The 25,742-nt window shown below is 44.2% G+C and overlaps 1 protein-coding gene across 1 annotated transcript in view; it reads left to right on the forward strand.

Annotated features, from left to right (window-relative positions):
* Positions 1–25,742, forward strand: part of LOC126519082 (solute carrier family 26 member 10-like) — an 83,740-nt gene continuing 57,998 nt past the window's right edge. The window contains exons 1-3 of the mRNA XM_055065172.1: positions 1–295; positions 3,588–3,731; positions 13,157–13,426. Of these exons, the coding sequence (XP_054921147.1) occupies positions 1–295; positions 3,588–3,731; positions 13,157–13,426 (709 nt within the window). The remainder of the gene's footprint in view (positions 296–3,587; positions 3,732–13,156; positions 13,427–25,742) is intronic.

Raw genomic sequence — 25,742 nt, forward strand, 5'->3', positions numbered from 1 at the left:
ATGACCTACGTTACCGTTATCAACCCCCGCGATCCTGGCCTATTCTCCGGCCAAGATAGTGTCGACGTTGAGTACTGGCTCAACCTGTATGCGCTTATTAGCCAAAACAACCATCGGGACCCTACCATTATATTAGCGAATGTCCTATTCTGCTTGGGCGGAACTCCTCGTGTCCGGTTCCGAACACACGAGGAGGAGAACTCTAGCTTGGAGGCTTTCATGGAGAAGCTCGGTGACCTCTATGGAAATCGCACCGGTCGGCAACTGGCTGCTAGAAAAGAGCTTGCTACCCGAGGTCAGCCTTCTACTGAATTGTATGCCTCGTACATACAAGGTGTGCTCCCTCATTGCCAGAAAGTCGACGACAAAATGGCTGGGGTTCATAATGTCGGCCACGTACTCAAAGGTATCGCGGACGACGCGTTCAACTTGTTGGTATTGAACAATGTGTCCACCATCGACGTCATTGTCAAGGAATGCCGCCGTTTTGAGCTCGCCAAAACCCGCCGCATCACTCCACAGTTCTCCCGGCTACCGAACACGAATGCGACGTCGTCTTGAGTCGACCTTATCACTTCACCACCCTTAAGTGAGGATGTCACCCGTATTCTTCGCCACGAGCTCGAGGCTAGAAGTCCTGCACTGTTCCATCAACGCCCACTTGACCGCACCATTGACCAACCAGCACCAGCGATCGCTCTCATTCAGGCAGTTCTGCAGCAACAATTTTCCAACCTTTTCCTGCTGCCTGCTCCGTTTCCCGGCCTGACGCCCGACCGGTGCCGATGGCTGCGCCTTACAGCAATCGGTATTCCCCTCGCCGATGCCGCAACCCTACCCGAGTAGAGAACACAGGACGACCAGCCCATTTGCTTCCATTGCCTCCGCATTGGCCACGTCATTCGCCACTGCTGCACCTCCTGGACGTCGCCGTATCCGCGCTCCTTTTCCCCGTCTCCTCGCCCATATGCCGACCCGCGTCGTAACTGGCCTCGCCGTATGCCTCCTACCTCAGGCGTATTCTTTGATGACAGTCGTCCTGCTCGCTGGCCGTCACCCCAGCGCCGTCGGTCACCGTCGCCCCAGCCACACCATTATTCGCCGCCGACCAATTATGGACCTTCCCTGACGGAAAACTAGACCATGCAGCTCCTGGGGGTAGTGCTGCATTATCTTCGTCGTGTCGAAATGCTCCATTGACGCTCCAAACGAACCAGAATTTACTTGATGTTCACGTCAACGGTGTCCCTTTGACGTCGTTGATAGGTAATGGAGCCCAGGTGTCCATAATGAGTTGTAACCTCAGTCGTCGACTGAGGAAGGTTCTCACACCTCCTTGTACTTGAGCCGTACGCGTGGCCGATGGTAGTACTGCTGACGTCACTGGAATGTGTACTTCCCGTATCAGTATCGCCAGCCGCAACGTTCTTGTTTTTTTTACAGGGCTGACCAATTGTCCCATAACCTAATCCTCGGACTCGAATTTCTTACGGCGCATTCAGCTTTGATCGACTGTTCTGCCGGTACCCTTTGCCTCGAACTTCCTCTACTCGTGCCTATTCATGCCGAACTGCCGAACAACTTTAGTACAACCGCCTTCGTCCACCTGCCGCCTAAAGCCTTGACTTTCGTGGATTTGTTATCAACTTTTCCTGCGCCCGACGGTGATTACGTCGCCACACCTGTTCCCGATGTCCTTTTATAGCGCAATATCACTGTGCCCCACTTCGTCATCATCGTCGCCGATGACCGGGCATGCCTCCCCGTCGTCAATTTTAGCCTGAAAAAGGAAGTTCTACCCCAAGGCATATCGGTTGCAACGTTGCGTGCTATAGGAGATGACCACGTCACGAATTTTGAGTTGACGTCTGCTCAGATTCTTCACCATGTCCACAGGATGCTATTTCTCCTGAGTCAACATTTCGTCCCTTGATTGCTGCGCACCTACTGCCTGAACAAGCCGCAGCTCTCTGCCGCCTTTTGGTTTCCTATCACGACAGCTTCGGCCTCAACAATGGCCAATTGGGTCATACTTCAAATGCTAAGCATCACACAAATACTGGTGATTTCCAGTCCTATTCATCGCCGGCCATACCAAGTTTCTCCTTCAGAGCGCTAGGTGATTCAACATAAAGTGAACAAGATGCTTGCCAAAGATATTGTTGAACCATCGTCAAGCCCTTGGGCGTCGCCCGTGGTACTTTTAAAAAGAAAGATGGTACATGGCGTTTCTGCGTAGATAATCGTCATCTCAACCGCATTACCAAGAAAGGCGTCTACCCCTTGCCTCGTATTGACGACGCCCTCGATTGTCTCAACGGTACCAAATACTTTTTATCAATAGACCTTCGGTCTAGCTATTCGCAAAGTTCTGTGAATGAAAAGGACCAAGAGAAGACCACATTCGTCACCTCGGTCTGTATCAACTCAAAGGCATGCCATTCGGTCTATGCAACGCCACAGCAACGTTCGAACGTGTGATGCACTCTTTGCTTCAAAGATTCAAATGGTCAACATACCTCTGCTACTTAGTTGACGTTGTCGTATTTTCACCTACATTTGAGACACACCTTGAGCGCTTATCAGCTGTTCAAGTTTTCCACGAGGCTGGGCTGCGTTACGAACGGCGTGCAAGGGTACCGCCCTACAAACTTTCCCAGCCAGCTGCAGCTGCGGGGGTGGCGTTATTCGGAGAACCAGGCCTTGGTACCCTCCCGGCACGCTGCGGCGACTCACTTTGTAAGGACAACAATGCGCGTCGTCCCCAGCCGTACGGCGCGGATATGTCTAGACGTCATCGGCGAACCAAGTATTGTTAGTGGATTCGCCGTCGTAGCCATGGTTTGTTTGGAGCGGGGGAACTCCTAGGAGAAGATGCTTTGTGGCGCCGTCTCACGGTCCTTAGAAGTCGTCAGTCAGTGGACAGGCGCGGCGCCCACTGTCTGCAGGGTCAACTCTGGGATCAAGAGGCGCCTGCTGGGGGCTGGACCCTTGTCTGCTAGAACCCTCTCGCCTCGGTGTGGTCAGTGAAACCTGTGCGGAAGTGAGTGTGTAAACCCTGCTCCTCAAAGGCGGGTCGGCTACGAAGACTTTGGACCCTCCGAATCGGTCGAAGGTTGAACGGCTGTTTTCCCTCCCCTAGGGACCTAGGGAGGACAGAGTGTTGATAAGCAGCTGTTGCGCGGCTGCTGACTGTGCATTCTCTTTCAGTCATGCTAGACTGATGAACTGTAACGTTCTCATTTAAATACTATAAATAAATCCCATATTCCTCGTTCTCGATGAGAACAAGTCTCTCCCTTCAACAACGTCATTAGTGTGGATGAGTTGAACGACGGCATGGGCCAGCTATCATCTATTTCATGCCCCACCCCAATCCTTACAGCTGCACCTAAATTCATCAAAATTTCAATTCGGTCGTCGGCAGATTACAGTGCTGGGCCACATAGTCGACGCTTCTGATATTCAACCAGACCCGGAGAAAATTCGTGCTGTCATGTCTTTTCCTATACCTCAGTCTGTCAAAGACGTCCTAAGTTTTGTAGTACTCTGCTCCTAATTCCGACGCTTCGTTAAAAACATCGCAGCGATTGCCCGCCCACCTATTGATCTTCTAAAGAATGACGTGGTGTTTACGTGGGGCCCCGCTCAAACTTCCACGTTTGCCTTGCTCACCAACATTCCCACCACGCCACCTATACTGGCCCACTTTGACCCGTCCTCTTACAGAGGTACGTACCGATGCCAGTGGTCACGGTATCGGTGCCGTCTTAGCCCAGCGCCAACAGGGTCAAGATCGTGTTATCGCCTACGCTAGCCGGCTCCTCAGAGTAGCGGAGCGCAACTATTCGATTACAGATCGTGAATACCAGGCTCTCGTCTGGGCGGTTTCCAAATTCCGTCCGTACTTGTATGCCACGCACTTCTCTGTAATCGCGGACCACCACGCGCTTTGCTGGCTTTCCTCACTCAAGGATCCTACCGGCCGGCTTGGTCGCTGGGCTCTGCGGCCGCAAGAATAGTTCTATGATGTAGTGTACAAGTCGGGCCAATTACATCAAGACGCAGACTGTTTATCACGCTATCTAGTGGACGCACCACCCGCCGACCCTGACGCCGATACCGACGCTTGCGTTTTCTCCGTTTCTCAGCTGCTACACGTTGCCGACGAGCAACACCGTGATGCCACCTAGCGCGCCATTATTGATAGCTTGGAATCTTCGCCTTCTGATTCGTCACTTCACCTGTTTGTTCTCCTGGATGGTGTATTATACCGCCAGGATGTACGCCCCGACAGTCCTTCCATACTCGTCGTCATTCCCAAGCGCCTGTGGTCAGCTGTTCTCCAAGAACATCACGATTTACCTGTGGCAGGTCACCTCGGCGTCTCCCGCACCTACGACCGTATTCACCGACGCTTCTTTGGGCAGGCCTTGCCCGCTCCGTCCCGAAATACGTTGCGGCGTGTGAGAAATGCCAGCACCGAAAAACAACGTCGACGCTTCCTGCCGGGTGCTTTGAACCACTCGATATTCCTTTGGAGCCGTTCTTTCTCGTTGGCTTAGACTTGCATGGTCCTTTCCTTCTATGCACGTCTGGCAACAAATGGGTTGCTGTGGCGACAGATTACGCCACGCGCTATGCCATTACCAGAACTCATCCAACGAGCTGCGCCACAGATGTCGCCGATTTTCTTTTACGCGACGTGAGTCTGCAGCATGGCGCTCCACACCAGCTACTCACTGACCATGGTCGGAGATTTCTTTGTAAAGTCATCGCCCACATCTTGCAGTCCTGCTCAACCAAGCACAATCTGACTACGTTTTACCATCCAAAGACCAATGGGCTCACTGAGCGTCTGGATCGTACCCTAAGAGACATGTTTGCAAATTACGTCTCGTCCGACCATACTGATCGGGACCTTGCCCTACCTATATGACTTTTGCGTATAATTCTTCGCGTCACGACACTGCAGGTTATTCCCCGTTCTGTTTTCCTTATATTTTGCTGGTGTAATTTGTTTTTGCTTAAACTATTGCTCGTGCAGGAACGAATACTTGAAATTAGCCGAGCGATGGAGGAAAAGTGACAGCGAATGGAAGAGCGGAGGTATTGAAATTGTGTACTTGTATTATGCCTTGTTGAAAGCCAATAGACAGTGGTCCGCATAAAAGCATCGATGCTGTTGCAGTCTACAAGTTACAGCTTGTGGCACATATAAGAAATTTAATTTTACTATTGTGCTTGGCTATTGTTATTGCTATTGCTATTATAAATTTTGTTCTCTCTTCCTGTTGTTTCCTCTGTTCCTAGAGCACAAGGCTGTGTCATTCGGGCCATAGCACTGTCCAGTCTCGCATAAAACATCATTGCTTTGGCGGGCTGACAAAATATTTGATTGTATGTTTTATGTTCTAATAAAGAAAGAACCTCCGTCCTCACTTTCTTCGGCGGCTCCCAATTTGAGGGCACCAACATTTGTCGCAACTTGGTCGGTTAGCCCTCGAGCTGCGTTGTATGCTGCCTCGTTGTTTCCACCCTCCCCTGGTGAGTCCAGAGTATGGGCAGGTATCCATAGTATTTGAACGTTTTCGTCTTCAGTATTTTTTGGGGTCCATTCAATAATATGTGTAGTGTCTCCGGGGAGATTCGGCCATTTCCATAGTTGCGAATTGCCGCCTCTGAGTTATTGTTTAAGGTGTACGCTTCAGCTTATGTTATTGCTAGTGCCGTCGCCATTTCTTCTGCTGTTCCTGTATATTCTGTCTTTATTGTGACGCTTGTAACACGTCCTAGAAAGACTGCTGGTTTAACTCGTCCAAATCTTCACTGTATCTCCTTGGATCTCCTTTGTCTTCGTCATTCATGTTGTTTGTGAGGTATCTTATTTGGCAGTGGAGGAACCATTATAATAATTTAGATATTTTGGCATTTACTTTTTTTCGCCATGTTGTGTATAGAAGTTAATCCCCAATCTTTCTAATATACTTATTCCTGTCTTTGTCTTGGACAGACTTTCATACTGTGATATGTGTCGAGCTTCTAGGAGTTCATCCAATGTGTTATGTGATTCTAGTGCTAGTAATCTTTCTGTGCTAGTGCTTATTGGAAGTGATAATGCCTGCTTGTGCATCTTCCTTATAAGACATTCTAGTTTGTTCTTTTCAGCGATATACCAGCTGAGGTATGGTGCCACGTTTACTAGTCTGCGTAGGACAAATGCCTACACCAGATTTATTGGGTCTTTGGGCTTGTCAGTTACCCTTTTGATTAATCCTATTATTTGGGAGACCGTCCCCTCTAAGTTCCTGATTGTTGTCTTTGGCCTCTATTGTTAGTCCCAGGATCATGATCTTATCCACTTTATGTTTAAGTGTTCCATTCGCAATTCGTAGTTATATTCCTGCTTCTTTTGACGCAATCTGCTCTGTGATATTATTTGCTTTGCATCTTCTTCGTGTTAGCCTGTATAGCAATATTTCTTATTTTTCTGCCGAGCAGGATAGACCGGTCCTCTTTAAGTATCGTTCTACTGCCTTTTCCCCGATTTGAACTGTTTGTTTTAATCGCCCATCACTGCCACTAGTCGCCCATATGATGATCAAAATTCAATTATGGGGTTTTATGAGCCCAAACCACCTTGTGATTATGAGGTACGCCATAGTGGAGGACTCCGAAAATTTCGACCACTTGGGGTTCTTTAACGTGTACCTAAATCTAAGTACACAGGTGTTCTCGCATTTCGCCCCCATCGGAATGCGGCCGCCGTGGCCGGGATTGGATCCCGCCACATCGTGCTCAGCAGCACAACACCATAGCCACTATCCGCCGTAGTTGCTCAGTGGCTATGATGTTGGGCTGCTGAGCACGAGGTCGCGGGATCGAATCCCGGCCACGGCGGCCGCATTTAGATGGGGGCGAAATGCGAAAACACCCGTGTACTTAGATTTAGGTGCATGTTAAAGAACCCCAGGTGGTCGAAATTTCCGGAGTCGTCCACTACCGCGTGCCTCATAATCAGAAAGTGGTTTTGGCACCTAAAACCCCATAATTTTAACACCATAGCCACTGAGCAGTCACGGAGGGTGCCCATATGGTGATGTCATCGGCGTATATGGTATGATCTAGGCCTTTTAATAAGTTTAGTTTGGTTGGTAATCCGGTTAGTGTTAGAATAAAGAGCCATGGCGATATCATCAATCCTTGTGGTGTGCCTGCGCTGTCTACATTTAGTTCTTCGGATTCCAAATCTCCTACATTGATATTTGCTGTTCTACCAGTCAGGATGTGCCGAATATAGTTGTATGTTCGGTCGCTTAAGTCTAGCTAATTCAATTTGTTGAGTACTGTTGTGTGCGTCACGTTGTCAAATGACTCTTTAAAATAAAGGCCAGGAATGTCTCCGGTTGATCGACTTGGGAAATCTATGATTTCGTACTTAAGCTGGAGCATTGCCTCTTCAGTAGAGAAGTTCCTTCTAAATCCCAGCATCATTAAGGTGGGGAGTCGATCTCTCTCTTGCTTGTAATTGGTAATTCTCGTTAAGACTGCATGCTCCAATAGCTTTCGTACACAAGATTGACGGGATACAGATCTTAGATTCTACAACTCTAGGCGTTTGCCTGGCTTAAGTATAAATATGACATAGGTTGTCTTGCATTGCTTCGAATTTGGCTCGATTTTCAGCATGCATTAATATAATCTGTTAGTTTTGTAATATAACCGTCGTCTAACTTAATGTTTTGAACGAGGAGAAAGGGGGTTAACGGAGGGGCCCAATTTTAATTAATCATATCATAAGAAGCCAACAAACAATGACACCAAGGACAACATAGGGGAAATCACTTGTACTTACTATGTACTTAGTGAGTGAATTAATGAAATGGTAAATTAATTAAATTAATGAAAATGAAAGTGGATGACAAAACAACTTGCCACAGGTGGGGAACGATGCCACGTCTTCGCATTACGCGTGCGATCCTCTACCAGTTTAGGTACTGCGGCGTCGTTTCCGCATACAGTTTTTTTTTGGTATTTATGTTTTACTACAACAACTAACCATGTGAGTGTTAGCCGGCTCCAACACTCACGAACTTTGGCAGCGGATGTGGAACATCCTTTCTGCTGCACGCGTCACGAGGATGTGATCTTAACGTTTGGTTTGTTATGCTTTCTGTTTTGGGCGCCGATGTGGTGTTGGATTTATGCAGTGCTCCTCATATTTCTGATTCACTAAACTCTTCGTCTAAATCTTCGTTGGTTCTTCCGGTGTAATTTGATTGTGCAGTTGGCTTGGCTTTCGAAATGTGTTTTCCAACTGCTTCCTATAGTAGGTCATGCTCGTTTCCTTGATAGGCATGAATTATTTCACATATATTTTGCCTGTATGCTGTTATGGTTTCTTCCGGGTTGAGCAGGTATCTGAGTAAGTTACATGTTTTCACTAATCCTAACTGAATGTCCATGTCATTACATGTTACTTCCCGTTCCTGTCTACATAACTGTTGCGCATGTTCTTCTATATCTCTATTTAGCTCGGCAATTTTCTTTCCGAGTTTTCTGTTATGTCTCAGCTTTTTCCATTTGCTTTGTAGCTCCTCTTTCGTTTTCTACATAGGGAGGAGGCTGCTGTCGATGCAGTTGTGCTTCAGGCGGGACTAGCTGCTTTGCCTTGGTTACGTCTTTCTTTAGCTGGTCGGTGCAATATTTGGTGCTTCTTATTTCCTCGCAAGCACTCGTCCTGATTTTACTCTATTTTTCCCAATCAAGTCTTAATTTGTGAGCAAAAATATTTGTAAATATATAACCAGGACGGTCTTTCCAAGCAATTCACGTGTAAGTGACAAATACGTAGGCGTCAAAAAAATGGTCGCTGTCTTTATTTCAGACGCCATCACACTCACGCAGTTTGAGTCTTGAGAGAGCGGGGCTATACTGAAATAGCGGTACACTTATTAACGTGTGTGCCTTGCTGTGTCGAGAGCTCATCTTCTGCGTTTCTGTTGAATTCACCACAATTATGCCACTTCTTGGTCAGCTCTTGCTGCAGCTATTTCAATAACAGCACTCCGCAGCCTAAAGTAAGCATAACAATGCATAGACAATGCTAAATATATCAACCACGAGACAAATTAGGAAGGATTAGCTGTTGCCCTACTAGGTCTTGCATTCTCACTAAGGTAACCTAGTTTAAAAGAGCGGAGAGACATAGGGACAGTAAAAAAGAGGCAGCAACGAGTGCTGCTGTCCACTTTGAGTGAAAGCAAATGACTCACCGGTATGCTTACTATTAGAAATGGAAATCGTACAGATGCATTCAGAAACTCACATTCGTAATTGCAGACGTTCCGCTGGTACATGTATATATATATATATATATATATATATATATATATGTATATATTCTGTCTCTACTACCAAGACAGAGTTGCTGCTTTTGTTCTTGCTAGCAATCTTTGCCCTCCGAAACAGCGGCTCACATCCACAAGCAGTAACATTCGCGACCAAATGCGCGTAGTTCTCCTATTCCTTCTTGACTTTTAGAGCACATTATCTCCGAGTAGCCGTGTTATGTCTTGAAGGCGTAAAATTCACCATACCTCATAGCCAGGGAGTATACAAATCCAAGAGAACGTTTTATGAAAATACAATTGTGCTTAGTTTTTTATCTTAGTTCGCTTTCAGAGCAAATTTGAATACAGAAATTTACCACTTATTGGGGGCTAAGGGTACCAGAGCGGCGTCGTGTCTGCTTACCACTTTTTTGCGATTTTGCAAAATCATACATCAAAATGTGTTATGACATCTGACCTCCCCTTTAGGCTATTGGACAATCTCAATGTATTTCACCTTAAGCTTCACTTTTTCTCAAGAGGGCCTCATCTGTGCCACTAACAACCTTCTTTGGGAAGGACACTGCTAAAGTCCCCAAACAAATCCTGCAGTTTTGCCAAAACCAGGATCTGAATACGAGGCATGCTGTAGTGGGGCACCTCGGCTCAGCTAAACCTAACTATGCGAGCGGTTGTGCATTTGGCCCCTATTAAATGTTAGCTCTCAAGGCATGGGCCGAACCCGGCACCTCGACGTCGGAAGCGCGTCGCTGTGACTTCTCAACAAGCCCAGCATAAGCCCTGTGCCAAAAGGCATCCTACTTTGCACTCAAAGCTTTCCTGCATAACGTAAGGGCAGCACCACTTGAGAGAAGATGGCATCGAGTGCCACGCAGTACGCATTTTCCCAACCTACGTGTATATGAAAAACTATTGCACTGTGAAACAATAAAATATCTGGACAAGGGCACCAGAAAAGTAAAAACCAATGTAACAAAGCTAGATCAAAAATACAAGAAGCTAGACTTGCATAAAATATACTCATGCAATATTTCAGGTAATGTGAACCACAGCAATAGTTATGACGAATAACATCTCTGGGAAATTATATAGTACCGTTTTCAGCATACAAAAACCTACAAAAGGCTGTAACATGACAAGTGCGACGCACAAGCTGTCGCATTCCTATGGAAACGAGCAACAAATAACGCTTAAACTGTTCATCCAGCAAAAAATTTAAACCTGCGTTTCTGAATATCATAAGAACTGTCATAAGATGTGTTAAATTGTGTATTAACTGAGCAAGTGTCTGACTTTCATAGTTGTGAATACTGGTGGTTTACGCCAGTTGTCTCTTCGATAGTCCTAGTGTATTGTTCGGGAGAGAAGAAGGACTTAATATAGTAGTAATGTAAATTTTCTTCTGTTTATATAGACAAAGCTCTAGAAGAAACAACTGGTTATATTTGAATAAGTTAGACTTAGGGAAGCAATTGTGCTGTGCAGTCTCATCATTGTAGCTTTTCGATGCCGCGCACAGCTCTTTTCTGTAAGGCAAACAACATGTGTAGTATTTTCTTACTAGCTGCGTTCAGGACTAGGATGCCGAAGTGAAGATTGAATTGAACAAGGGTGTGATGTAAATGGTGTTAAGCAATTTGGCAAGAAATGTTTAAGATTGCATAATAGCTACGTCCAACTACACATGTTCGCACGAGCTTTGTTTGCACTAAGCGTGCTCGTGTTCTGTCCAACACCAACGCCTAAATATGTGTCTGTGGATTTCTGTTAACAAACAGTTAGTAGTAAGGCTTGTGCGCGTGTCTTTTGTATTTCTGTTTCTCCGTCACTGTGCCCTGAATTACCATAGTCAAATTCAGAAAGGCTACTGAACTGCTTCTCGCTGTCGCTAAACATTAACGTCCACGGGACTGTGAAAAGAGAGGAGTAATAATTATATCTTATGCTTCAAGGTTGTATCTCTTTAAGTAGTACTTTGAATTATTCGAACTGTGCCTCAACCCGTTCATACTGCTCAGCTTGATTGGTCATTAAACTTTGCCTTACCCATCTTTGAAGGTTTTCGCCGTCCTGATCATGGCGGCTTATTCTCTGGGCGAACTTGTTGTACATGATCGGCAGCATCTGCAAAGCCTTTATTCAATTCAATCGCCTCTTTAATGCAGACAAAATGCTGCGCAAATTATTGTCTGCGTAGTTACACCATGATATAACGAAGTTCTATTTAAGAAAATTTGTGATATAACGAAGTATCTAACTTTTCATAACCTCTTGTACATAACCTTTTGGACACTATGTATTTAGAACCTCAATTTGACGAAGTGTGTTTGTATGCGATTTCAATATAATGTAACTTCAGTGCCACCGCAAAGGAATACCGAGACAATAAATGGAAACTTCCACAGACGCAGATGGTCAAATGAGTGAATTGCATGCGGCTGCTTGCAAATGCGCCCCGCAAATTGCGCGCTGCGCGACAAAAGCGACCACCGAATTCGACCGGCATCATGTGTCGTGTAAAGTTTAAGTGCGATAAATCTCATCGCGCCACGCACATTGCGTGATTTAGGTGCGAGTGAAAGTATGCGAGGGTGGGACAAGAAAGATGGTGGCTTCACAGGTACCTCCTTCCCTTGCGAGCAAAAGGAAAAGGGGGACGGTAGCGAGCTCACGGTAATTTGATCAAACGCGCGAGAGAGCGCAAGGAGGAGCGGAGTGGTCGTTAAGTTAGCGCGCGTCCCAGCCGTGGCTGCGCATGGCTATAAGCGCGGATGAGCGCATGCGCAGCGGCGCACCCTACTTTATAGGTAATTTTCGGCGTATGCAACGAGTGGGTGTACGGAGACGGCGTGGCATCATGCAAGCTGTATTGGAGGTTGCGTCATATCGAGTTTCAGTGACCCGTAGAAGCGAGAGGCAGACGAAGTATTCTCTCCCCGCTGCCGGCGCATTTCATGATAGCGTCGCCCCCGTTCTGGCGATGCTATCTATCATCCACGCGGACGGAGTGCCCACGAAAGCTTCGCTTGTTTCGTTTAATTAGTACCACCGATGTGAAGATAGCGTCGGTGGGGTATGAAACCGTATCATTCGTAACGTACTCCCAAATTCATCAAAATGAATTGGTTTCTGATACAAAAATTTGCTGGATAATTTTAAAAACTCTGCGGCGTCTTTCGGAGTAAGAAAAATTGATCGCCGACTGTGCTTATTTGCCTAAAAGGCCGAATTTCAATACAACGAAATTACGATATAACGAAGCTAAGTGCCGGTTTTGTCCACTTCGTTAAATTAAGACTTATCTATTTCGAGCTAGCTGTCTTTCCATATTTGTGGTATTTTTCTTTGCAGGTTTACCGTTACTCAAACGCGTCGTTTTCAAATGTACTTGAGCTGCACTTTCGTTTTTGTTGTCATAGCTAAACATCTTGGAGTATGTTATGAACTCGAAACACGGCAGAACTGGCCCCCATTTTTGAAGTTAAATATATGTTCAAGGACTTGTTTCCGAACGCTTAAGGCATTTGAATACTGCGGTGAATAACATTTGAGAGGTATTTTTTGCCTTACCCATTTGTGACCGTGTTTGTTCGCTTTTCTTGTGAAAAATTAGGACAGCTGGGGAATCTCTGAAGTCACTTCTCAAGCATTCAAGGAGGCTTCCTGTACAACAGGACATTACAATGCCTCCATGACTGCTAGTATTTCGACTAAAACAGGACACCGTTTAGTAATCCATATTGTAGTTGAATGAACCTTCCACAAGGGTTGACAACACTGGGGCCTTGGTTATGCCTTTTCAGGTCAGTCCACCGCAGCGGAAGCCAGGATCATTGTCGACCGAAAGGCGCTTACAAATTGCGCGCTCGAGAAGCTGGACTCAAAACAGAAAGGGGCAAAAACACTTGGTGCAGCAGCTGCTGATTTGCTACATAACGCGCTCATCGGGACTCCGTCGTTTTTACTCGGACTGTTTCCCATCCTATCGTGGTTGAGGACCTACAACCTGCGGACGTTCCTGCTACCGGACGTTCTTGGCGGACTCTCAACTGTCGTTATTAACGTGCCACAAGGTACGTGAACGGGAGCAGCACGTGGCATGCTTTATCAGTTTTGCACTGGAACATTAGAGCGTCTTTCTGCGACGACCACCTCAACATTCCACAAGAACAGGGAATTTCAGATACAAAAGGTTTCATAGCAAATGACATATTTTGTAGCAAAGTTAGACACCTCACTTTGCGCGCTACAACGACTACATTATTTATTTACCGAATTTTGCGAATTACCTTAGAAGTTGTTATTCTGAGGCGGCACATTATTAGTAAAAAGATGTTATTTCAGAATGTTCGGATTGCATTTTCATGACTTAGAGCGGCCACTAAATACACCGACGCAGAAGTGAGACGGAACGCGAGCACCGAACACACAAGCTCGAGCGCCTGACGTGTCTCTCTTCAGCGTCCGTGTTTCTAGTTCATGCAGCAAGTAATAACAATGCATATTTACCGACTCCCCCAGCTAGCTACCGTACTACAGGTCTGGTAGCAGCCACTATGAAGTCCTAACATTTAACTAAGAAGTCCAATCCTTGCACCAGTTTTGTGAAATGCTCAGTGAAAATGCACTATGAGGTGTGTATCTGTGGCGCTGTAATTCAGCAGAGAGGCTTAAGACTGCTTACGTGTTGAAATGCGAAAACATTGTAATCACTTTGGTTAAATGTTTTCGCTTAGGTATACATCCGCATGTCGTCTTGGACGTTGTAAACTTGCACGACGTTCTTTTTGACGTGCGGCGGTATGCCTCATTTTATATCGCTCTGCTTCTTCAGAAATGGTTTTTGATATTATGCTTACTTTTGACTTGTCACAAGTTGTCAACGAGTCCAAACGTGTTCAAGGCAATGCATCCAACATTCTTGACCTCATCTTTCGGAGCAATCGCTTTTCGATCGTTAAAACTAACTTAGTAGTGTTAGATGGAATATCAGATCACAAATTAACATTATGCACTACTCTCATTCAGGCCGCAACAAATCCTTCTATTTCCAAAACTAGTTATCCAGACTTTACAAAAGCTGACGACTCAAGCATAGTTAATTCCTTAATTTTGGAGTACCAGTCACTTGAAGAACTCGCTCAATCTTCAGATACTGATATAGACGCATTATGCGAATGGTTTAAAGCCATTGTATCCCACTGCATCAATATCTGTATACCAACAAAAACCAAACAAATAAATCGAAATAATCCATGGATAACACGGGATGTCATTCACGCGAAGCGCAAAGTGAAGCGACTAAGAAAATTGCTCAAAACAAAAAAAGGTCCTCAACATAAACGTAAACTCACGTGGGCTGTCAATGAAATGAAAGCAAAGATTAGTACAGCGAAAGAACATTTCTTTTCAGTTACGCTTCCTAACTTTTTAAAACATCCCCTGGAAAGTTTTGGAAGTATCTTAGCCCCAAAATACAAAGCAACACTCCCAATTCTCAGGAACAAAATTTAGGTTTTGCAAATTCATTAAATACATACTTCCAGTCTGTGTTCACTGCTGACGATGGTCGCATTTCGGAGGTGAATCACTACAACCAGAGACCGCTAGACATGCCAACGATAACTGAGTCAGGAGTGCTCAACTTATTACCATCAATTGACACAAAAAAAGGAAACGGCCTGGACAATATTCCTAATACTTTTCTTGTAAGATATGCCGAAGTCAACGCGAATTATCTATATGTAATACTTAACAAATTCTAATCAACATGTAGCCTTGCAAAGCAATAGAAAATAGCGAAAGTAATCCGCGTTCATAAAGCAGGAAGAAAAAGTCATGTCGTTAATTACAGACCAATATCGCCAACGCCCACAGTAGGAAAATTATTAGAGCATATCATAATAAAGCATATCACGAGCTATCTAGAGCAAGCACAAATATTATCGCCTATCCAGCATGGTTTTCGGCGGGGACTTTCAACCATAACCCAATTACTTGAATTAACGCATGACTTATCCCAAAGCATTGATAATCAAAAGCAAGTTGACTTAATAGCATTAGATTATTCGAAGGCGTTTGATGGAGTAACCCATCAAAAACTAATCATTAAACTGAGAACAACTTTAGACAATGGTTATATTGTCAATTGTATTGAAGATTACTTAACCAACCGGTTTCAGTATGTTGTTGTTAACAATGAAATTTCTTCCATTGCGAAAGTTACATCGGGGGTGCCTCAAGGGTGCGTCCTTGCTCCCACTTTATTCCTTATTTTTATTAATGATTTGCCCTCTAACATCCGCGTTAAAATTAAGCTTTTTGCGGCGACTGCATTCTTTATAATGAAATTAACTCTATGAATGATCACGCTGATTTAAACAGCGCCCTTCATGATGTAGTGCAGTGGTGTAAAAAGTGGCAGATGGAACTGATTATTAAAAAAACTGCCTTTTTATCCATAACCCGCAAAAAACATAGGTCGGACTTCAAATGCACTATCAATAACATATCACTCACCCGAGTTCATGAGCATAATTATCTTGGCTTGTTCATTTCACATGACCTAAGATGGGAATCGCATAATAACAGTATCATACCATCTGCTTTAAAACGGCTGTTCTTCAGATGAAGACTTCAAGCTGCGCCACCGGAAATTTAACTGCTATCATACAACGCAATTATTCGCCCAGTTCTCGAATATGGTAACACAATTTGGCTTCCTTATAGACAACAGCTTATTAACGAACTAGAAGGAGTGCAGCGAAAGGCAATTAGATTCATCTTTAACAAATACAAGAATAACGATTCACCTACCCAACTGCTAAAACAAGCATGTATTACTACTCTGCGAAACCGCGCCAAACTGGCAAGACTAAAATTATTGTTCCAATTAATACACAATGCATTACGAATGAATACTTCGTTGTATATATCCCTAGCTGACACCTGACCTTCCCGCCATAAGCATTCGCTAACACTTAAAGAATATGCATTTCGCACTGACTGTTTTAGATATTCGTTCTTTCCTCTTGCAATAAGAGAATGGAATAGCCTGGACCCCTGCATAACGACTAACACATCGTTGCCGAAATTTGTATCCCTTGTAGAAGAACAGTTGCGCAATAATTAGATTATGTTAAGCGGAAATAACACACCGCTCACGTCGTTTTATAAAATAAATCTATATGAGCATTGTGTTTGCCTATGCAATTTAACCCCTTATATTCAAATGCAATGTACCATTCATGTTTTATTGCCTACCATATGTGTATATCTGCTTCGTGTCGATTGCAAATATCAGTGTTGAAATTATGTAAACCAGTTTTTATCGCTATTTGTGAGTATATAATATATGCCCAACCTGTGAAAATCCCACTGGGATAGACAGTATCTGAAATAAATAAATAAATAAATAAATAAATAAATAAATAAATAAATAAATAAATACACTCATGATTCGGCGCCGAGAGTGTTGTTGCTGCTGTTGTTTCCTGTCACGTATTGGGCTCCTGCCAACTATGAATTGTTGGTCAAGAAATCGATATGCATACCACAGCGGTGCCATTTCGCATTTTGACTTTAATTTCACATTGACTGATCGTTAGTGCGTGATAGAAGGCAATGAAGATGGTGAGCAGCACACCATCAAAGATGTTGCGGGAACCTTTGCATATAGGGAAGGCACGAGGCTGGGCTGTGTAAGGAAACTGATAAAGTTTACGGCAATTCTGAATCTCTAGAATAGCAGCTTGGGCTTGTTGGTTTTCCATCCTGCTAGTAACAGCGCAAAATGTAGACAAAAATTTCGATAGCGCTTTGTTTTTCTAGTTGTGCCGAAAATTCTGCACCCATGCAATGAGGAAAAAAAGGTGAGTGTTTAGCCCAGTCGGTAAGACATACAGATTCTTAGCCTGGGGTTGCAGGTTCCATATTCATCTCCGACAAGGTTTTTTTATCCACACTTAAGTTGTTTGATACATCATTTCCTTGAGACCGATTCATCTTACGTGACGGACGGACAGGTTTTCTCGATGGGTAGGCAAAGAAATGCTAACGCGTTTAAAAATATATTGTTGCTGAACTCTTGCTGAGTGATGCAACATATAAACTGGATCTGCAGAGCATTTGTCTGTACATTTAGAAAAGTCGCTTCTCTTAACTCGCCCAAACGATCACATGGTTATCAAGTTGTAATTGTAACTCTAAGTTATTTAGTACTGTACAGTATATTATTGGTTCGGAAAGTCTAGAAAGAAAGAAACAAATTTTCCCCACCATAGCGTCTGCATGAATGGGATTAATCTACCCATGGTTTTCTTAGTGATCAAGCGCTTGCTTCGCTATGACATTGACTGCCAAGCAACATCTACTCTGTTCGATGTTGACGGAAAGCTTCCTGTGTGTATTTGCGCCTATGCAGTTTCTTTATTTGCCGCATTTTGAGTACTTGAAGTTATGGTGCACTGTTCCGTGTGAGGAAAAATTTTCCTATTACTCGGACTGCTATTCTGAGCACAAAATAAAGAACGGTATTTCTCTAGATCTCCCAGTGACTTCGGTTCCACGGCAACTACCTTCATCTGCCAAAATAGCTCGCAACAGGCTAGCACATTAACCAGTAACCGTGTTCGTATAGCCATCTGTACTACCGATAAATTTGCGCCGGTCACTTACTCTGTTCGTTACAGAATTACTCTGCGAAACAACAATTTCTACAGCAATATCCTTGCCCTTAAATATGCACACTGTCAGGTCTATTATTCCTCTAATATACCAAGTTCACTTGTTTGTTTCATTATGTCGTTTTAAAGAGAAGCAGTTTTGTTCTTTATTTTGTCCATTTTGTGATTGAAGTAGATGTGCCCGTCGCCGAACACCAACTTTAAGCAGTTGTCGCTCTAGAACTTTGTATGTTTAGCTGTAGTGATAGATGGTGGCGTTGTGTCGTGTTTCTACACAGTTAGTGCATGCTTTCAACTTCGCGGTTTCGAAATCCACTGTAATTCCTTTACTAATACAAATTTCAGTGGCAGAGGGTGGCCGATGTTTCTGCTGTAAACTGTGTTAGTTCAGATATTGATATATCCTAAGATGCAGTTGTCGCAATCTGAGATTCTTTGTGATCGCCTTTGTTTACAAGCATATGAGTGAACAGGAATACGTTAAGTGTGAGTGAGCGTGTTGTAGATTTGCTATTTTATATTTAGAGGTGAATTATGTGTATGATAACTTCTTTAACATCCCATTTGCTGTCAAGTATATCAATGTCGCGAAAGCTCAGATGGATGCAATGATAATTTTGTTTAATTAGCATACCTCAAAATTAATCCATTGTTGGCTGTAGGAAAAGCCTATTTTCAAATGTTAATCCCTTACATATTAGAGTGCTCACAGCGTCTTTACAGATATGAAATACCATGTAATGATCAGGCTTAGAAAGGCAATAAGGTTTTAATTTTCTACTAGCTACTAGATTTTAGAGGATGCCGTGTTGTTCTGTGTTAATATTATGATTAAAAGCGTGTTATCATAAGCCTGTTAATGTCCACTGCATGAGAAAAGCTTCTTCAAGAGATCTCGTACGGCCCGTTTTGTGCCAACTGACCCCATGTTATGGTTCTCGGAGGCACTTCTCGGTTATCGGTCCGCATTTCGTAATACGAACATGCCACCAGTCAAGTTACGTACCTATTACACGGCTCGGTCCGCTCCATTTCCCCCCCTTAATTCCAACTAGAATATCGGCTACCCCACTTTGCACTCTAATTCGCACCCCTGTCTTCCTTCACATAGCCTTGTTAAGATTACAAAAAGGTTAAAACTTTAAGTTCACTCCAAGCTACAATGTCACCCAACAACTCTCTGCAGATTATTAGCAAAGTAACTTAACTATGTTTTTCGTTTTTGTTTTTTTTTTCTGTCATGAGTGGCAGTATAGGTGAAGTGGCAGCATCTTATGTTTACTCAAGAAAATTTACAATGAAAAAGCTCTGGCAGCGGTTAAGAAAATGTCTTCCCCGCGAAAAATATGAAGTGCGTGTTAAAATCAAGTTCGTCAAGTTTTGTAAGCAATTAGACCTCGGCAAGCTTGCCAGGGACATATCTAGGAACAGAGAGAAAAGCTAGCGGGCGTTTTTCACAGCGAAGACACATAAGCCCGAAGACCCGTTCAGAAATATTGTTAGTGAAGAGGGATCTTGGCAGAAGTGAGTTATCCAAGTCAAGACGCTTGCTGCGAACTACCCATTTTTGTAAAAAAATCTGCAGTAGTAGTACAGTTTTTAGAGGGAAATGACCATTTTGGTTTTGGTTTTTCGGTACACGTGCAGGACTTGCTTTATTCTGTCCGCAGAATCAACTGCTAGTGTGTGTCAAAGAGCGCATTGAAGATAACGGTGACGTATCCTTCCAAAACACCATAGGTTTGTCCGTTGATAATTTTCTGTCTTTATTGCAGTTTTATTTGAACTCTACTTTTATTGTATTTGACGGGAAGCCGTTCTTGCAGCGCGATGGCATATGCATAGGGTCTTGCATAGCCCCTATTCTCTGTGACATTTTGCTGGCCTAGTTGCCCAACGCACTAGGCCAGTTTTAAATTTTTTTAGGTATGTTGACGTTTTTTAGTGCTTCTAAAGGAGCAGCCCCCCCCCCCCCCCCCCCCCTCACCTAACCCTTTATAGTAGGCGAAGTTTTATGTATACTTAAGAAAGATGGACGTGGATTGCGTTTCCCCAGTGAACTCCCGGACCTTTCATTTTTACAGTTTTGAGACCTAAATATTAGGTTCTTTGATGAACATGTTTGATGGGGCTGCTACCCACGGGCTAAGAAGAGTAGCTGCATTTTGACTAAGCGAAGTCCATGACAATCCAGAGAGGAATAACGATGTTACGTATGGAATCGGCTCTCCAAAAATCGCGCCCACATCGGATTAAGCCCAGTTTTAATAATCAGGTAAGCCATCTTTTGGCTGGAGCATTCCCCGTATCGGTCTTGACTGCCATTTCAGAAACCCTTCTTTAAAGATTCTAGCGTGAATTGGGAAGTGGAACGGCCGAGGATCGACGGAAGGCACCTAATTCTGAGGCGGACCCTTACATCCATAAGCTTATCCACAATCTCAGAAAGTTGGCAAGTAGGTAAGGCGCACCAATTTGTTTCTCTGTCCCAAACAAGCTGTGAAAGTTCAGTCCACATATGTGCATCGCCAGAAAACCTGAATACCAGAAGAACCACCAACCACCGTTTGTTAAATGTTCCACTGGACTGCTGTATGGCATTTCCATGTCATGTGGCATGTTTTACTTCGGTGAAACTGGTCATTGTGCGAATGACCATTCAGGGGAACACGCTCAAAAACTGAAAAAAAAAGAAGATGATAAATACGCACATTTACATTTCCACATTTCCACACGTTAGCAACTGTACGGATTGGTGGCCCGGTTGAAAGAGTCGACGATTCTAGGAAAGAGCAGTGACAAGACCGCGCACATCAGTTCAGAAGCCTACCACATATTAAAGTTAGGAAGCAACTGCTTTAACGCTTCTTCCCTTGCTTTTGATGCTAAATTTGACCTTCTGGATGCAGCTGTAAAGGTTCTGATTGCAAAAAAAAGGAAAAGAAAAATAATTATTTACGTTTTGTTGCGCTTGGTTGGCTGTATTTCGCTTGCGTTGTTGGAACGCTATCACCCTTGACATGTTTTTCCCTTCATTTGCCTTGCTTCACTTTGTAATTCATGAGGCGTGCTATCATTGCGAATAAAACCAGTTGTATAGTCAGCGCTTGCGTGCACATGTCGCTCTTCTTGTGGTCGTCTGTTTGCTGCTCTGTTACCCATATGTTTCAAGACGAACCTACGCGCCCAAAAGGAAGTATTCATGATACCACTGAGAGTCCACAGCATTCCTGAAACAACTAAGCAATGCAACCTTAACAGAACCCTTTCAGCACCTGGTTTTCATTTATACAAAACTGACGGGTACTTCAATTGCACAGTTTCCGCTTTGATCAGCCACGGCGCTGTCTTATGGCAGGCATCCGAGCTTCTTGTAAGAAGGTGTTTGCCAAGGGGGCAGGTCAGCGCCTCTCTCATATCTTGCTTTTCGTTGCCTTCGGTATCAGTGACCCCTCCCTAGTGCTATAAAACCGGGGCACTCACTGGACAGCCAAGCCGTGGGGGTCCGGTTATCACCACTCGAGTTCTTTTGTCCAAAGCCGCGGTTGCCACCTTCGCGAGTATTGAAGTTATGTTATCAGTGCGTGCTTATTCGGCGGGGCATTCCAAGAAGTAGCAGAAACACTCCAACTGACAGAGTAACACGGGGAGACGCCTATCCGTTATCCGTGAGAGAAAAGATAAGTGCTGGCGTCAAAGTAGGTGCGTCGCTAGAAAGGAGCTAGCGGAGTTGAAGCAACGCCAATAAAGATGTTTACGACCTCGACGCCATCACATTCGATCCTGTGAGCACTAAAGAATTATTTATTATTTATCGTTGTCATCATTTATTATCGCAAATTTTCAACCCTCAAAGTCCTAGGGACTCACCGACATATTCCTGTATTGATACTGGGCGGATAATGTCTCTTTCGCCAAACATCTTTTGTCAAAGAAATGGTGGCGAATGCCACCAATCTTCTCCTTCAGGCCACACTGGAACATACTATCTGGGCGTTTGAAATTCTTTGTCCATGTAACGAAGATAAAAAAAGAAATCTCTAGAAATGCAGGAAGACGCTAGCAAATTATCACGTGGTTTTTGATTAGGTATTTTTTTATTTTCTTGATGCCACGACTAGTAGAAACCTCTCTACATATATATGCTTGAGGTCTCAAAGCTGACTTTATAGCCTTCTAACGAACAATGTCAAGATATTGTAGATTCTGTAAAATATTTAGGTAAAATACTAATGAGCGTTTGATGTTGTAAACGCAAATATAATTTGTGTCTTTACGGTCAATGTCTTACCCAGCCCCGCTCATGTAAATTGAAGGGGCTGACGGAATATAGTACTTATGTACTTTATGTAATAAGAAATAATAACCATTAGGGATTGCTCCTCTGGACTTCGTTCATCGCATGCTCTCACTTATGTAGTTTCAAGTTCTTACTGATTGTTTAGCGTTAGCGATGAACTATGAAAATAGGTGACTTTTTTGCCATTTACCAAACCTGGATTTGACGGAAACGAATTGTTTTATAAGAAATTCGACTCAATATTTTCTTGCTACTCGTGCTGTATTGAATTACAGGGTCAGGTGCATGTCTGTCAGATATCAATAGAGCCATGGAAGTGGTCTTTCTCGTTTTTTCGTCGTTGAACTGGCCGAACATTCAGGAATTTTTGCGGTCTTAGGTTTACATTGTGAAACGGTTTTTGATAATGGTCAGATGGGGTCTCTTGCTAAAAGCACATGCAGCGAAGACCTGTTATACTAATATCGCTTATGTCTATGGAACCGTACTACCCAGTAACCTTAGATTGACGTGGTCGTGTACGAGCGAAAAATCATTACTCGATCGTGCATTTGTCGCATGCACAGATGGCGCTGTTCACGCACCAGGCATGACGCAATCGGAGCTAAATCTAGCCTCTCCGTCGGCGTTCACAAAGCCATAGCTCGGCAGTGCGTTTATCGAGTCGAGAAGGATTGGTCGCGCTTGAGAGAGCTCGCTACCTCGTAGTAGGTATAATTCACCACACTTAAACTGGTGCTTATCAGGAGTTACGAGGCCTACAAATCTACACCTTGTTGGCGAAAATTCACGCTGGCTCGGCTACGGGCTCATTGCGTTCTACATTCAGCATCCAGAAATCGCGGTCTGGAGACCCGGGCCGCAAGACCGAGGGATATCGCTGAGCGGGTCCATCCCGGTAGGGAGCGTTAGCACAGGAGGTTGAGTAAAGCGCAGGAGCCTGAGCCATCTATGAGTGCGGCGGGCTCGAAATATGCAGAGCAGTCTGGGGCACCGTCAATAGGAGACTCACCTCTTTTACATACTGCCCAAAGACCTCCTCGAAAACAAGCGGAACCACTATGAACAGTTAGCGAGCACGATTGCAAAATTAGACTCTAGTACCCCAATTGAAGTCATAGCACTGGATTGACACGCACAAGAAAGACGACTGGAGGTGCGTGGCCCAAAAATCTGCACTTCAACTGCACCCCTTGCTGAAACATAGGTTAGGTGTGTAGGCTTCCTAATGCATGAATAAATACTACTTGTGCACAAATAAAAAAGGGAAAAAGGTAGATTGTCATGTGCTATAAAAAAATGCGTTATTTACATGCAAGCATTCCAGTAATTGCACCTGAAAACCCAGTATTTTGCTTAATAGCTTATGTTGCACGCGTTATAGGACTTCAACTATTCAAAACCTATACAGTCAAATCTTGGTCGATGCATCGTGCACTGTTTATAGGCATAGAAAGGCGTTCTGATGTTTCAGCTGCTGGAATTGTGCGGTTGGGTAATTTTTGTGCAATTGCCTCTTCTCATTTAACGCACGTGATCTCAGATATGTGTACGAGATTTCTACACATTTGTGGCACACATGACAAGTCATGTATTGTTCGGATTTGCGCAAGAAAAACAAACTAAAAAAAGAATCTCGACAGAATGAAAGAGCCCCAATCACAGTCGGGCTGGCGGGGCTCTTGAAGCTAAATCTCTCCTGATTGGCACGTAATCATTCACTAGACGTCAGTTCTCTCATCAGTTTCACTAGAGTAGAGTGCCGGACACTTATTTCAGGTGGCTTGACCGCCCGGTCACACTAGCAGAAAAAATATGCGGCATTGCACAGCGGGCAAATAGCGCGCAAAACCGTTGCGCGGAGCCTTCCCGCCTTGCCACCTCCCCTGTGTAGCTTCCAGCATGCTAGCGGAAATGTGGAAATTCAAAGAAAGCCGCTCATCCGTGTCATGACTATGTCTAACTGTGTTAATATTAAAACGATTTGAAACATTGTAGCGGCAGCAGATTCGTGAGGCAAAGTCTTTCAATACCGGGGCCATTCTCTTAGAAAATTTTCAGAGGCTAATCGACGTTCCACGAAGCATACTAACGTATCAGGTTTGAGACAAAGCTATAAATCACTAACATCGCTCTCTTTTGCCTCACTTTATGGGGAATTTGTTATCAATGTGCACCAACTGTAGCCCATCGTGCGTTAAAGTGAATGTTCAAGCTGTTCTGCGAAAGAAAGCATAATACAAGCTCGGAAAACACGGTGTAAGGTGCAATTATTAGACCTACGATGTTTGGTGTTCAGAGTACTGACAACTGAACGACGCAAGTCTTATGTTTGTATCTTGCACTGTTTTTTATAATGCTTCTTTTTTTTGTATACCGGCTTGGCTAACCTTAACTGGGACACCCCCTACATTATACTGATACACTCACCTTAGGGTCTTTGGCGTTATGTTACTAAGTAGGAGCTTGCGGGATCCAGTCCCGGCCATGGCGGCCGCATTTTGATGCGTGCGAAATGCGAAACTGCCCGTGTACCTTGCATGGGGCGCATGAAGAGGAACCCCAGGTGATCAGAAATAATCCGGACCCGCCCTCTATGGCTTGTCTCATATTCAGAAGGCAGTTTGAAACGCAAAACTGCATAGTTTATTTTTATATGTATGGATGCATTTTTCATGATGGCATTTAGGTTATGCACCTCCTGCAAATTTTCGGATCAGTTAGCCACGCAGACTGAAGTAAACGCGTCCTAGTTACTGCGGTGTGGTTGCACAAAAATCCCTGTGCAAGCAAGGAACGCCGGTGTTTCGCGGAATTCCATATGACGAAACTTATAGCGGAGATAAGACAACCTGTAACATCCACGTGCAATTCCTTGCGTCCGTGCTGAGATAACAATATCAGAAAAACAAGAAGCGGTATTGGGTGTTATCTGCAGAGTTTTATACGCCTACCCGGTTTGTAGTGCCCAAGAAATCTTAAGTGGGTAGATTTGAGAAGTGTCTCCTGGTTTATCAATGACATTCTCTACATATTTTCGTTGTCTGTAGATACCGCGAACTGCCGAAGAAATTGACTTAGTAGAGCGCACAGGGGATGGAGGACAGGCCTACGAGTGCTGATCATGTTTAACTAAAATACATTTCATTTTTGGTTGAATCTCATCATATATTCACCACAGCGCAGATGTTCCGCGTCCTTGCATGGAGGTGGCGCTCGCCCGGAAACAGAACGCAAGAAAAGACGTGCACAAGATTTAGTGAGCTATTTAGGGATCATGTAATGTGAAGCCCACCCCATAGATGTTCACTGCGTTGGCTCTGATTGTCAATGTATTGGCATATGGACTTTACATGGAACACTTACATCTGATCCCCCTCCATCACTCCTTTCCATCGAAATACG

This window comes from Dermacentor andersoni, chromosome 10 (genome assembly GCF_023375885.2).
Source record: "Dermacentor andersoni chromosome 10, qqDerAnde1_hic_scaffold, whole genome shotgun sequence".
Taxonomy (NCBI): Eukaryota; Metazoa; Arthropoda; class Arachnida; order Ixodida; family Ixodidae; genus Dermacentor; species Dermacentor andersoni.